We start from the raw sequence: 15,020 nt of genomic DNA on the forward strand, positions 1-15,020 counted from the left end.
TTAGAACAGCAAGAAGGATTCTCCCTTGGAGTGAAGGAGTCAATCCTCTGCATCCGCAAGCACCTCAAAGTTGGCGACAGATTTGTGGACCCTACTATCCCACGTACTCTTCAAGACTCTACAACACAGGTGGTGGTTCTGTAGCTCTCCAGGTCTGACCCATCTTCTTTGCATCAGAGAAGTCTGTGGTCCCTCGTTGGAGCTGCTTGGTCAGAACCCCTGAGCACTGCATCTGTTTGTTGTTGCCAAGGCTTGTTGGCACTTCAGTCCAAAGACCTACTAGCTCCAAGAAGATCCAGCATTGCACAACTCCAAGAACAACATCCTCCCTGCAACCCCTGCAATTTGGGCATCCATTTTCATTGTGCTACTAAGGCCTCCCTGCGACTCCCTGTGCCTGCTGCCAAAGGGTCCTCTCCTGGGTTCTCCAACGACGCCTGCTATTCTTCTGCCGGCTGAGGGCTGGCCCTGACTTACATACTAAGGTTGAGTCCCTTAGACCTTGCTGAGCCCCAAATCCTGCAACACTTCATGCAACGCTTTCTTTCTTTCTTGCATTTGCCAAGGCTTGCTGGTGGCCATGATGACCACTGACCGCCCTGCAATTCAACAACCGGTGAGGATCAGCTTGTGGACCTAGGATCTTCCTGCACTGCTTGGACCCCACAGCTGCACTTCCACAACAACCGTCCCACAGGAAATAATCTTTAAGAAGGGTGGGCATTGCTCTCCTGCACCCCCTGGGCATCTCCGGGTGGTGAAGACTCGGTCTCCTCTTTCCTTAGGTTCTCTTCATCTGGAATCCATGCCTGGGTTAGACAGACCTGGTCCATGGGTCGCAACAGCAGCTGGACAACCGAGGTCCCCACTGACTTGAACGGGAGGTTCTGAGATGACTTCACCCCTATGCACCTGGGTTCCCTGGTGTAGGTACTCCACTTCTCTGGGTATCCACGGGTGGGGGCACTCTTGAACCTCCCATGTCCCAGGGGGTTTCCTCTGGGTCCTCTGGCAAGGGTCCTGGAACACGAAAACTCTTACAGTAACTTCCACATGTTATCCTATGGACACTGACCCAGGGTAACATCTCCGCACATGAGCACCTGGGAAATCCTAACTACTTACCTCTGGTGTTTAAGTACTTCCCCAGTACCGAAGGTCCTTGGTTGACAGTCTTGGTTAGTAGTGACTTTTGCATCTCATTTTTTTTTAGTATATGATTTGGCCTCCTAAAACAGGCACACCCACCAGTATTGCTTAGGCCCTAGTGGAATGGGCTTACAGGCTTTTAGCGAGTAGTTGTTTCTAGGTCAGTGCATAGCAGATTTTAATAGAGAAGATCCAGAAAAAGCTGATCATCCACGCAATGGTATTTTGTATGGCCGAAGTAAAAGCTCAAAGCCCTCTTAGAGTCAAGTCAGTTGAACATATCCTCTTTCAGGAGGTAAGCAAAGCAAAAATCACTGGCAGAGTAATTTAGCCAATACAAAAGGGAGGGTGTAGGAAGTTGTCTCTGCATATACTATTTCAAAGTAAGAAATAGTGTGCACAGAGCCAAGGGTTCCCCTTAGAGGTAAGATAGTGGCAAAAAGAGAAGTCTAATGCTCTATTTTGTGGTAGTGTGGTCGAGCAGTAGGCTTATCAGAGGGTAGTGTTAAGCATTTGTTGTACAGACACAGGCAATAAATGAGGAACACACACTCGAAGACTTAACTCCAGGCCAATAATTTTTATATAGACAAATATATTTTCTTAGTTTATTTTAAGAACCACAGGTTCAAGATTTACAGATACTACTTTAAATGTAAGGTACTTCACTTAGATACTTTAGGAACTTTGAATGAAAACAATATCATGGACAGTCTTTGTAAAAATGGCAATAAGCTATTTTCAAAGGAGACAGTTCAAAAATCAACAGTTCATGGGGGAGGTAAGTAAAGGTTAGATGAGGAGGTAAGTAAAACACTTACAAGTCTCAGTCCTGGGGCATAGGCAGCCCACCGTTGGGGGTACAAGGCAACCCCAAAGTTACCACACCAGCAGCTCAGGGCCGGTCAGGTGCAGAGGTCAAAGAGGTGCCCAAAACACTTAGGTGCCTATGGAGAACAGGGGTGCTCCGGTTCCAGTCTGCCAGCAGGTAAGTACCTGCGTCCTCGGGGGCAGACCAGGGGGGTTTTGTAGAGCACTGGAGGGGGACACAAGTAGGCACACAAAACACACCCTCAGCGGCACAGGGGCGGCCGTGTGCAGTGTGCAAAGCAGGTGTCGGGTTTTGTATATGTTTCAATGGAGGGACCAGGGGGTCACTCTAGCGGTGCAGGCAGGCACAGGGGGGGCTTCTTGGGACAGCCACCACCTCGGCAAGGCAGAGGGTCGCCTGGGGGTCACTCCTGTGTCGAAGTTTGGTTCCTTTAGGTCCTGGGGGCTGCGGGTGCAGTGTTGGTTCCAGGCATCAGGTCCCTTGTTACAGGCAGTCGCAGTCAGGGGGAGCATCTGGATTCTCTCTGCAGGCGTCGCTGTGGGGGCTCAGGGGGGTCGTCTCTGGTTACTCACGGGCTCGCAGTCGTTGGGGAGTCCTCCCTGAGGTGACCTTTGCGGCCACTGGATCTCTCCCCACGCGTACAGCGACACCCAGCTGTCCCAGTGTCCTCCCCTCCCCGCCCTCGCTGCTCCCTACTGGCCATCCCTGGTGTCTAGTGGTAAGCGCCTTCTTGGAATCACTGTGTCTGCTTACCTTGTCTTTCTGTAATTTCCACGTTTTGCCTTGCCTTTCTGTAATTTGCGTGTCTCGCCTTGTCTGCTCTGTAATTCCAGCGTTTTACCTTGCCTTTCTGTAACGGACCCTTCTCCTGCAACAACTGCAGATTCACCTGCGACAGAACTGCCAAACCGCCAAAGACCAGAACCAACCACCTCCACTGCATACTCCTTAACACCCGCTCCTCACGCAAGCACGCCATCGAGCTCTGGGGCTTGCTCGACACCTCAGCCCCGGACGTGGCCTTTCTTACCGAAACCTGGTAGAACGACTCCTCGGCGCCCGACATCGCCATCGCTATCCCAGAGGGCTACAAGATCACCAACAAGGATCGCACAAACGGAATCGGAGGAGGAATAGCCATTGCCCACAAGTCTACCCTCAGGGTCCACACCGACACGGACGACACCCTCAAGACTGCCGAACATCTGCACTTCCAAATACACACCGACCCCAACACCACCCTCAGAGGAACGCTAGTCTACAGACCCCCTGGACCACGGGCACCTTTCAGCGACTCCATCTCTGACCTCGCCAGCACCCACGCACTCGCCTCTACAGACTACATCCTCCTCGGGGACCTTAACTTCCACCTCGAGAACAACAACGATGCCAACTCCACCACCCTGATCGACAACCTCGCCAACCTCGGCCTCAGACAACTCATCACCACACCCACCAACGCAGCCGGCCACACGCTTGACCCCATCTTCTCCACAAGCACCCACGTCACCTTCAACCACACCACCGAACTCCACTGGACCGACCACCACTGCATCCATTTCACCTTCTAGAAACAAGTCAAGCACCACCGTACCCTACAGCCACCCCGCCGCCACTGGAGCAAAGTCTCCAAAGACCAGCTGACCAGCGCCCTTGCCCAGAACCCGCCTGACAACCCCACCGACCCAGACACCGCCACCGCCACCCACAACCTCAGACAGTGGATCAACGACTGCGCCAACTCCCTCGCACCACTCGAGAAGACCACCAACAACCAAGCCACCAAGAAAGCCACCTGGTTCACCGAAGAGCTCCAGACCTCCAAGCGCATCTGCCGGAAACTTAAGAATAAATGGCTCACCGAACACACACCCGACAGCCTCACAGCCCACAAAGACGCCACCCGCAGACACCACCAACTAACCAGACTAGCCAAGAGATCCTCCTTCAAAGACCGCCTAGATAACGCACACAACAGAAAGAGCTCTTCAGCATATTGAAAGAACTCTCCAACCCCAGCACCAACGTGAACAACATTCCACCCTCTCAAGAGCTCTGCGACTCTCTAGCCACCTTCTTCTACCGAAAGATCACTGACATCCACTACCGCTTCAACACCACAGCCACCACCACCACGCCAGACACCACCCCCGCTAACACCACCCGCTCCAATCGCCTGACCTCATGGACCAACGTCAGCAACACCGAGACGCGCAACTTCATGAACTCCATCCACTCCGGATCACCGTCAGACCCATGCCCTCACCACGTGTACAACAAAGCAGACGCAACCATCGCTCCCCAACTATGGAAGGTCATCAACATCTCCTTCGAAACAGCAACATTCCCGGAAAGCTGGAAACACGCCAAAATCAACGCCCTCCTTAAGAAGCCCAAAGCAGACCCCCAGGACCTCAAGAACTTCCGACCCATCTCCCTACACCCGTTCCCTGCGAAGGTCATCGAGAAAATCGTCAACACACAACTGACTCGCCACCTCGAAAAAAACAACATCCTGGACCCCTCCCAGTCTGGCTTCAGACAAAACCACAGCACCGAGACCACGCTACTCGCCGCCACAGACGACAGACGCCAAATGGACAACGGCGAAACATCAGCCCTTATCCTCCTGGACCTATCAGCCGCCTTCGACACGGTATGCCATCGCACTCTGAGAACACACCTCCTCGAAGCCGGAATACAAGAGAAAGCCCTCGAATGGACCACATCCTTCCTCTCCGACAGAACCCAGAGAGTTTGCCTCCCTCCCTTCCGCTCCAAAGCCACCAACATCATCTGCGGCGTACCCCAGGGCTCATCCCTCAGCCCAACATTATTCAACATCTACATGGCCCCCCTCGCACAAGTAGCCCGCCAACACAACCTCAACATCATTTCCTACGCCGACGACACCCAGCTCATCCTCTCCCTCACCAAGGACCCACACACCGCCAAGTCCAACCTCCATAAGGGAATGAAGGCCGTCACCGAATGGATGAGAAATAGACGCCTGAAACTGAACTCAGACAAAACGGAGGTCCTTATCCTCGGACCCAACACCTCCGCCTGGGACGACTCCTGGTGGCCAACATCCCTAGGAACCCCACCAACACCGACCGACCACGCACGCAACCTGGGCTTCATCCTCGACTCCTTCCCTCTCCATGTCAAAACAGGTCAACGCAGTCTCCTCCTCCTGCTACAACACTCTCCGCAGGATCTACAAGTGGATCCCGACAGAAACAAGAAAAACAGTGACAGGCCCTCGTCAGCAGCAGGCTAGACTACAGCAACGCACTCTACATAGGCATCCCGGCCAAACACCTGCGACGCCTCCAACGTATCCAAAACGCTTCCGCCCGACTGATCCTCAACGTACCCCGCCGCAGCCACGTCACACCCCACGAGAGACCTCCACTGGCTCCCCGTTGACAAGAGGATCACATTCAAACTCCTTACCCACTCACACAAAGCACTCCACAACACCAGACCTGCTTACCTCAACAACAGACTCAGCTTCTACACCCCCAGCCGACAGCTCCGCTCCGCAGACCTCGCCCTCGCCACTGTCCCCTGCATCCATCGAAAGACATCCGGCAGCAGATCCTTCTCCTACCTCGCAGCCAAGACATGGAACACTCTCCCAACCAACCTACGACAGACCCAGGACCTACTCACTTTCAGAAGACTCCTCAAGACCTGGCTCTTTGACCAGTAGCAGCTAACCTCCCCGCCCCGCCAGTGCCTTGAAACCCTAACGGGTATGTAGTGCGCTCTATAAATATGCTGATTGATTGCAGGTCGAGCCGGGGGCGTCGGGTGCAGAGTGTAGAGCCTCACGCTTCCGGTGGGAAACGTGAAGTCCTTGGAAGTTGCTTCTTTGTTGCAACGAAGTAGCTGGTTTTGAACAGGGCCGATGTTCACGGGATTTTCATAGTCCTGTAGTCCGGGGCAGTCCTCTGAGGCTTCAGAGGTCGCTGGTCCCTGTCAGATGCGTCGCTGGAGCAGGTTTTCGAAGTTGGAGACAGGCTGGTAGGGCTGAGGCCAAATCAGCTGTCGTCTTCCTCCTTCTCTGCAGGCTTGTAGGTCAGCAGTCCTCCTTTCTTCAGGTTGCAGGAATCTGATTTCCTGGGATCTGGGGATCCCCTAAATACTGAATTTAGGGGTGTGTTTAGGTCTGGGAGGGCAGTAGCCAATGGCTACTGTCCTTGAGGGTGGCTACACCCTCTTTGTGCCTCCTCCCTGTGGGGAGGGGGGCACATCCCTAATCCTATTGGGGGAATCCTCCAAACTCAAGATGGAGGATTTCTCAAGGTAAGGGTCACCTCAGCTCAGGACACCTTAGGGGCTGTCCTGACAGGTGGGTGACTCCTCCTTGTTTTTCTCATTATCTCCTCCAGCCTTGCCACCAAAGGTGGGGGCAGTGGCCGGAGGGGCGGGCATTTCCACTAGCTGGGATGCCCTGGGGCGCTGTAACAAAAGGGGTGAGCCTTTGAGGCTCACCACCAGGTGTTACAGTTCCTGCAGGGGGAGGTGAGAAGCACCTCCACCCAGTGCAGGCTTTGAACCTGGCCATAGAGTGACAAAGGCACTCTCCCCATTTGGCCAGCAACATGTCTGGTGTGTGGCAGGCTGGCAGAAACTGGTCAGCCTACACTAGAAGTCGGGTAGGTATTCAGGGGGCATCTCTAAGATGCCCTCTGGGAGTATGTTACAATAAATTGCACACTGGCATCAGTGTGCATTTATTGTGCTGAGAAGTTTGATACCAAACTTCCCAGTTTTCAGTGTAGCCATTATGGAACTGTGGAGTTCGTGTTTGAAAAACTCCCAGACCATATACTCTTATGGCTACCCTGCACTTACAATGTCTAAGGTTTTGCTTAGACACTGTAGGGGCATAGTGCTCATGCACATACACCCTCACCTGTGGTATAGTGCACCCTGCCTTAGGGATGTAAGGCCTGCTAGAGGGGTGACTTACCTATGCCACAGGCAGTGTGAGGTTGGCATGGCACTCTGAGGGAAGTGACAAGTCGACTTAGTCATTTTCTCCCCACCAGCGCACACAAGCTGTGAGGCAGTGTGCATGTGCTGAGTGAGGGGTCCCCAGGGTGGCATAAGACATGCTGCAGCCCTTAGAGACCTTCCCTGGCATCAGGGCCCCTGGTACCAGGGGTACCAATTACAAGGGACTTACCTGAGTGCCAGGGTTGTGCCACTTGTGGAGACAAAGTTACAGTTTAGGGAAAGAACACTGGGGCTGGGGCCTGGTTAGCAGGGTCCCAGCACACTTTCAAATCATAACTTAGCATCAGCAAAGGCAAAACGTTAGGGGGTAACCATGCCAAGGAGGCATTTCCTTACAGAGGGCCTATGTTATTTTATGCCTTTACTTACCTGTTCCTAAGTATATTTTTGTGTGTATTTATATTTCGGTTAGGAGATATAGCAACGGTAGTTTAGTGCCTGTGTTTGAATAAATAATACATTATTTTTCTAACACTGGTGTGGTTATTTCTTGTATGTAAATCACTGACTGGCCTATGTGGTATTTGCAACTGCTTTAGACACTTCTCGATAAGCCTTAGCTCCTCTCCACAGCTACCCTTTGAGGTCTCTGGTTATCTGGAACCACGTAGACTATCACTAAGGGTTGACTCAGTACAGGGTGGCTCACCTTCAAGATCCAGTCTGACACCTAGAGATAATTCTAAGTTAAGGAACCTGTGGTTAAAAGCCTGTGTCAGATGCTGAGTTTCAACAGATCAGCAAACTAAATCTACCTTGGGCAGTCTGTGGCAATCAGTTATGACAATGGTTCTTAATCTTCTGACTTCTGTGGATCCCTACTTAATTATTACTGGAGCCTGACAACTAAATCATTATTGGAATCTGGGCTCCCCCACTAAGTGATTACTGGAAGCAGGGGACCCCGGCCTAAGCATTTTGCAATGATTTGAGACACAAAAAATACACTAACAAGCATTCATCTAACAAATACAGAATATTCTATTTCATTTACAAATAAACATTAAAAAAAAAGTCTAATTTTAATAGGAAGGCTAGAGCTTTTCTAAATTCAACTGTGGCCAGTCATTGTCCAAACTATATTGAGCTTGATGGATGTACACTGCTCCAACGAATCTATCTGAAGATAATAACTTCATTTTTAGCCTCGGTTTCAAATTCCTTCACATTTTAACATTTTCAATTTAAAATTTTGCTTTTTCATTTATGTACACTATATTATTCTGTTAATAATATTGAATATTCTAAGGAGCTGCGGACTCCCTGAGTAGACTTTGCAGTCCCCTGGGGTCACTGGACCACTGATTAAGAACCACTGAGGTTTAACACACAAGTATGGGTATCTTTAGATGGTTTTAAAGCCCACTGAAAGATGGGTGCAACTTACAACATACGTGAAGGTTGCGGAGTACTACAAGCAGAAGAAAGAGCTCAGCTGCAGTGCCTAATAAGCTGTACAGCATTCACTAAATTTAATTACATTTTAGAAAAGAGAAAATAATGTCTGAAAAAAGGATACACAGTTCGACCTGTAGCACCATAGGGAACTACATTCAAGGAAGATGAGCTCATTGTGCACAAGCAAAATGAAGTCACTCACAGTGAGGGGAACAAGTGAGTGAAATGGGCTGATCTACTAATATATGCTGTGGTTAGAAGTAGTAAAATATGAATGGCACTTCAACAAACTAATGGACGAAAAAGTGAGTGATTGCTCAAACATGTACATATGTGTAATAAATATATACTTGAAAATTTTTGTAGGAAAACAAAATGTCTTGGCTAACGGTAGGAAAAAAAGTTCGACCCGTCTTCTTACACAATCTTCACAAAGTTCTGGAGAATTTCATAGCCGTCTTACTTGTTAGAATTGTCCATACTATTTTCTACAGGGCAGGGACTTCCAGAGGCCCACCGCATAACTTACTGTGGTCATCCCGACCATTATTCTTGGTTGTACTATCTGTCCGCTGTCCCACATAGCCTGTTGGCCATCTCCCTCTCGCACATACACAGCGGTCAGTAAATTTCATACAGTGTGCTATCCAGTGGAAATGACCACCTCCTGCATCCTATTTTATTCTTTTTACATGAGTTAGCCTTTTTAGTTACCTGAATACAACTGATGCTCAGCCGGCACACCTCATCCTGTATGTTCTGTTGTTGGAAAACCTAGAAAAGCAGATCTTAGTGAGAATTCAGAATTATAATATAAATTAAATGAAGACGTGGTAAAATACAAGTTACTTACTTTCAGTAACGAAATATCTGGTAGAGACATATTCTAGTTGCAGATTCCTTACCTTAGAATTTCCCCCCAGGCGTCAGACTGGATGTGGAGACTTTTTTCTTCGAGCAATACCCTTGCACGTCGGTAGATGGCGCCGGTCAACTCGCGGGTGTCATAGGCGTCGTAGTTGGCGTGATGACGTCAGGAGTAGTACATAGACATCGCCTCAGCACAGTGACGTCAGTTTCTTTTAACGACTTTCCACACCAGAGTACAAAGTCGCTAAAAACACTGAGATTGGTGTGCCAGTGCTAAGGACTTGAAGGGGGAATCCCTGTCCCTAGAAATCAGTTTGCAAGCGGGGAGGATGGGTGCGTCATTAAGGAATCTGCAACTAAAATATGTCTCTACCAGATATTTTGTTACTGAATGTAAGTAACTTGTACATCTGATAGAGACTTCTAGTTGCAGATTCCTTACCTTAGAATAGATACAAAAGCAATGCCATACTCAGAGGTGGGCTACGAACCAAGATCATATTAGAAAGTTCTGCAGGACCGAACGACCAAAGTAACTGTCCCGACGGACCGGACTGTCCAGGCAGTAATGTCTAGCAAACGTGTGCAAGGATGCCAACGTAGCTACCTAGCAGATATCCAGGACAGGAACTCCGCATGCTAACGCAGAGGAAGCAGCAGTTGCTCTAGTGGAATGAGCGTGTAAGCCCACAGGGGGTTGCTTATTGGCCAAAGCGTAGCACATCTTGATTCAAATAAGTACCCATCTAGAGATGGTAAGTTTTTGCACCGCCTTCCCTCTCACCCACATACCTGACAAAGTGTTGATCGTCCACCCGGAAATCTTCAGTACGATTTGGATAGAACGCCAATGCTCTTTTTGGGTCCAGATGGTGGGGTCTCGCCTCCTCATGGGAAGGATATGGGTGTGTGTAAAAAGTAGGCAAGGTGATGGACTGACCTACATGAAAAGGCGTAATAACCTTGGGAAGGAAGGAAGGAAGCCTTAGTGCGCAACACCACTTTGTCAGGGTGCACAGACTAGAATGGAGGCTAGGAAGAAAAGGCTTGAAGCTCACTCATGCCGCAAGCAGAAGTGATGGCAACAAGAAAGACAGTCTTGAAAGTGAGGAGCCGTAAAGAGCAATTGTGCATCGGCTCAAAGTAAGTACACAGTAAGTAAATAAGGACAAGATTGAGGTCCCACTGAGGCATGATAAATGGAATGGGAGGAAATAAACGGGTGAGACCTTTAAGGAATCTATTCACAATAGGAGATTTAAAGAGTGAGGGCTGATCAAGTAGCCTAAGAAAAGCAGAAATGGCAGATAAACACCCATTAAGGGTGCCCAAAGCAGAGCCCTGCTGGGCTAAAGAAAGAACGAACAAAAGAACCTCAGATAGTGGAGCAGAGAGGGGATCAACAGGTTTGTGGGTACACCATGCCACAAATTTATGCCAACAACAGGCGTATACCGTTTTGGTGGAGGGACGCCTGACTGCCGAGATAACATCACAGACTTTGGGTGGAAGATCACAAGTCGTCAACTGCCGCCACTCAATCTCCACACATGAAGGCGGAGATTGGACAGGTTTGTCCCCTGTTAATGCAACAGAAGATCCGCCCAAAGAGGCAGTCTGGGTGGAGGATCGGTGGCCATGCTCAATAGCTTTGGATACCATACTCTCTGTGCCAGTCTGAAGCCACCAAGATAACTTGGGCCCGGAAGTTCCCTGATTTTCTTGAGAACTCTGGACAGAAGTGGTATAGGTGGAAAGGAGGCCAGAGTTCCACTCGAGACGAAAAGCGTCTGAGTGAGTGCCACCTTGGAAACTCCAATGTGCGAAACAGCTGACATTGCACGTTCTCTGCGGAGGTAAACAGATCTAACCAAGGCTCTCCCCACTGCTGCTGAGACCTTGCCCCACATCCGGCTGGAGATGACATTCGTGATCGGCTGTGCATCGATGGCTGAGTTTGTCTGCTCTGGTGTTGAGAACCTGCCAGATGTTGAACCACCAGGGTAATGCCCTGATGTTCCAGCTAGGTCAAGAGGCATAGTGCCTCCTGACAAAGGGTCAGGTCCTTATCCCGCCCTGTTTATTGCAGTACAACATGGCAGTAGCTACACATTGTCCATGAACACTTGCACTACTGTCCCTTCAACGAAAGTCTGATTCCCTAGAGCTACAAAAGATTGATATGGAGCCCAGACTCCGCCAGAGGCCTCTGATCATTGCCTCTCCCATGTGGCCGCCCCAACCTAGGAGCGACTCATCTGTCATTATGGATAGATCTAGCTGGGGAAGGGGGAGGGATCTGCCATGGACCCAAAGCGGATTCGAAAGCCACCACTGCAGATCTTGCGCAGTCCCCTCTGAGATCTGGACCATATCAGAGAGATTTCCCTGATGCTGCGCCCACTAGAACTTCTGGTCCCACTGCAGAGCCTGCATATGCCATCTGGCATGAGTCACTAGGAGGATGCAGGAGGGCCATGAGGCCAAGCAGCCTCTGAGTCATTCTCGCCAAAATCCAGAATAGAGAATGAAACATCAGAACCATAGCCTGAATATCCTGGACTCGCTGCTCGGGAGGATAGGTCTGAAACTGCACTGTGTCCAAAACAGCTCACATGAAAGGAAGCGTCTGAGAGGGAGTCAGGTGTGACTTTGGCATGTTTATAGTGAACTCCAGAGAATGCAGGAGGTGTGCTGTAGTCTGGAGGTGGGAGTCTTCAACAGCCAATCGTTGAGGTAGGGGAAGACTGAAACCCCTAAACCTGTGCAGATGAGCTGCGATGACCATTATCACTTTGGTGAACATCCGAGGGGCGCTGGTAAGGCCAAAGAGGAGTTGAAAATGCCTGTGACCTACCACGAACCACAAGTAACGTCTCTGGGCAGGCAGGACGGGAATATGGAAATAAGCGTCCTGCAAGTCCAATTCTACCATCCAGTCTCCTGGGTCCAAGGCATATAGGACCTGAGCATAAGTGAGCATTTTGAACTTCTCCTTCTTGAGGAAGAGATTGAAGGACCGGAGGTCAAGGATAGAGCGGAGGCCATTGCCCTCTTTAGGCACCAGAAAGTAGCGGGAATAACAACCATGGCCTACTTCTGGCACAAGGACCCTCTCTATGGCCCCTTGGCCAAGAGAACAGTAACCTCCTTGCAGAGATGTGTCAGGTGTTCCTCAGTTATCTGATAATAGGATGGTGGCATGAAGGGACGGGCAGTCTTGAAGGGGAGGGAGTAGCCCCTTCGGACTATTTGCAAAACCCACCTGTCTGACGTGATGGTGTTCCAGCAGGGCAGGTGATAGCGAATCCTCCTGCTGACTTATCCCTGGTGGGGAAGTGCCAGACTAGGACGTTTTGGAGGCTGCAGCTGGGGGGGGGCGAGGAATGGGAGGGTTTGGATGGGATGGGGGAGGGCAATGGACTGGCAACACCTTTGGCTCCCTGATCCACGCTGATGCTGGATCCCACATCCCCGGCCACACAGAAGCTGAGCATCATGCATGGCACTGTGGCTGGTACGGAATGGATGTGGCTGGGCACCTCTTCTGTAGCCACAAAAAGGGCGAAAAGCAGACTGAGGTGGGTGAGTGGCAGCAGCGAGGCCGCGGTACCAGGTCGTAGCATGAAAAGCCAGTTGTACGTAACCAGACGTGGTGCCTCAAGGTCACAGTCAAAGAAACTGATCTGAGAGTTGGTCATATCCAGCCTACATTTGATTGTGAACTTGGCTGCATCTCTCCCCTCAGCAAGAGCCTAGGAGAGAATGTCCCAGACCTCCTCCAGGACCTATGACAGTACTTGAGCGACTGTGTTCAATAAAGTATGAGTGTAGCGACCCAAAAAGCATGCAGTGTTCACAGACTGCAATGCCAGGCTAGAAGAAGAAAACAGATTCTTCCCAAGGTGGTCCAGCCTCTTTGATTACCTATCCAAGGGAGTGGAAGGGAATGCACCATGGGACATTAAAGCTTGTATGACCAAACTCCCGGGGGTAGGCTGTTGGGTCAGGAAGCTGGGTTGTTAGGCGCAAGCATGTGGCAGCGGGCTATTGTCCTATTAACAGGAGCCCCTGTGCTGGGTTTGGACTCAGCCGGAATCAGAGTTTAGCGACACCGCTCTGGCTGAGTCAGAGTCAGCGGTGACTATAGGTTCAACGACGCACGCGGGCCCAGGTGACGTCAAGAGCGTCAACGCCGGAACCGTTGTCAGGGGAGGCCGCAATGGTACAACTGATGCTGGTTCGGATCCAGAAGTGGATCCCTGGGTGCCCCTCAGAGCCGAGACTGAAGCCACTGGTGTCGAACCCAAAGGGGCCTCTTCCAAACCTGTGGGGCCCAAAGGCTCCCCAACAGAGCCAGACTGCCCAAAGATGAGGCGCATGACCTTGTAAAATTCCTTTAATTAGGCAAGCGTGGCTCCAGCTTCCAGAAACTCAGGGAGGTGTGGAGCCAACCCAGAAATAGGCTCTGAAGATGGAGGCCTAGAGCAAGGACATTCCCTTCTTCCGCACTCTGCCATCCGACCGATGGGGTGAGGTCGAAGAATGCTTGTACGTCTTTGACTTCTTCTTACCCAAATGCCCGACGATTTTGAATGGGAAAAGGAGGAGTGGTGATGGCTCTCTCGACCGAGACAGGGAGCGATGTGGAGCCGGATGCCAGGCCGGAAGCAACTTTAGCAGCAACTCTCTCAAAGCCTTCGGGTTCATGGCCCAGCTGTCAGAGCACAACGTTGGGTCATGGTCACGCACCAAGCACCACACCAGATGAAGATCAGTCACCGATACCTTGCGGTGACAGTAGTTGAAGGGCTTGAATCTGGTCTTCCTTGACCACATCTTGAGGCACCAGAAGTCAAAAAACTTTGACAAAACGTCAAAAGCCCAGTCAAAAAGCGACTGTAAGGGTAGCTCTGTCCAGATTTGTCCATAGGCTGGCGCAGAAAGAAAAGAAGTGACAGCGCATCAGGGTGGCATCTATATATGACCAATTATGTCATATTCGGTGACCACTATCCCAACGACGGAACGGGAGCTAACCAACACCACCTAACAGCGCACAAGGGTATTGCGCTAAGAAAAATCTACAGATCCAGACTGACACCTGCAGAAAATTCTAAGGTACAGAATCTGCAACTAGAACACTCTATAAGATACAGGTTCATAAGGGCGACAGTTAGCTTAAAACCAATGCATTCAGTGGTAGCCCCACTAACCAGTACATTGGTGTCAAAAGGCCAATAGGGTTCACCTTCTTAGACTTTGGCAGGAAACACTGGGAACTTCTGTTTCATAGCAACACTACTTGTACCATTGCAGTACCTTAAAGGCTGATGCAACTTTCTTATGCAGGTCCACAGACACGTCTATGTTCAAAGAAGCATTTCATGACTTCTATCCGCATATAACCAATATAACAGACTTGATTAACCAGAAAGTCATTGTGTTATGTTAGACAGCACAAAGAACCAAAAATGTTTTAAACCATGAATTTGCTCCTTTAATGCAATTGATAATTTTTTTGAGGCATTTGTTAACTGCTGCACTTTGTGGCTTTTATTACATGTTTCTTATCATGTAGACCAGTGGTACTAGAATAGTAGGTCAATCTAACAATGTAAACCTTTTAATTTGTCTGTTTTATGTGTCTCTTTTTTGTGTAATGGTTTCATATAACCATGCACTCTATTAATGAACTTGAATCCTACACCCACATGTTTCTCAACATTAAGGTAAGCAG

The 15,020-nt window shown here is 50.0% G+C and overlaps 1 protein-coding gene across 4 annotated transcripts in view; it reads right to left on the reverse strand.

Moving 5' to 3' along the window:
* Positions 1-15,020, reverse strand: part of EXOC2 (exocyst complex component 2) — a 1,213,422-nt gene that overhangs the window by 359,111 nt on the left and 839,291 nt on the right. For all 4 annotated transcript variants that reach the window (XM_069217791.1, XM_069217808.1, XM_069217816.1 and 1 more), the window contains one exon: positions 9,125-9,184. In XM_069217791.1, the coding sequence (XP_069073892.1) occupies positions 9,125-9,184 (60 nt within the window). The remainder of the gene's footprint in view (positions 1-9,124; positions 9,185-15,020) is intronic.

The sequence above is a fragment of the Pleurodeles waltl genome, chromosome 2_1 (genome assembly GCF_031143425.1).
Source record: "Pleurodeles waltl isolate 20211129_DDA chromosome 2_1, aPleWal1.hap1.20221129, whole genome shotgun sequence".
Classification (NCBI taxonomy): Eukaryota; Metazoa; Chordata; class Amphibia; order Caudata; family Salamandridae; genus Pleurodeles; species Pleurodeles waltl.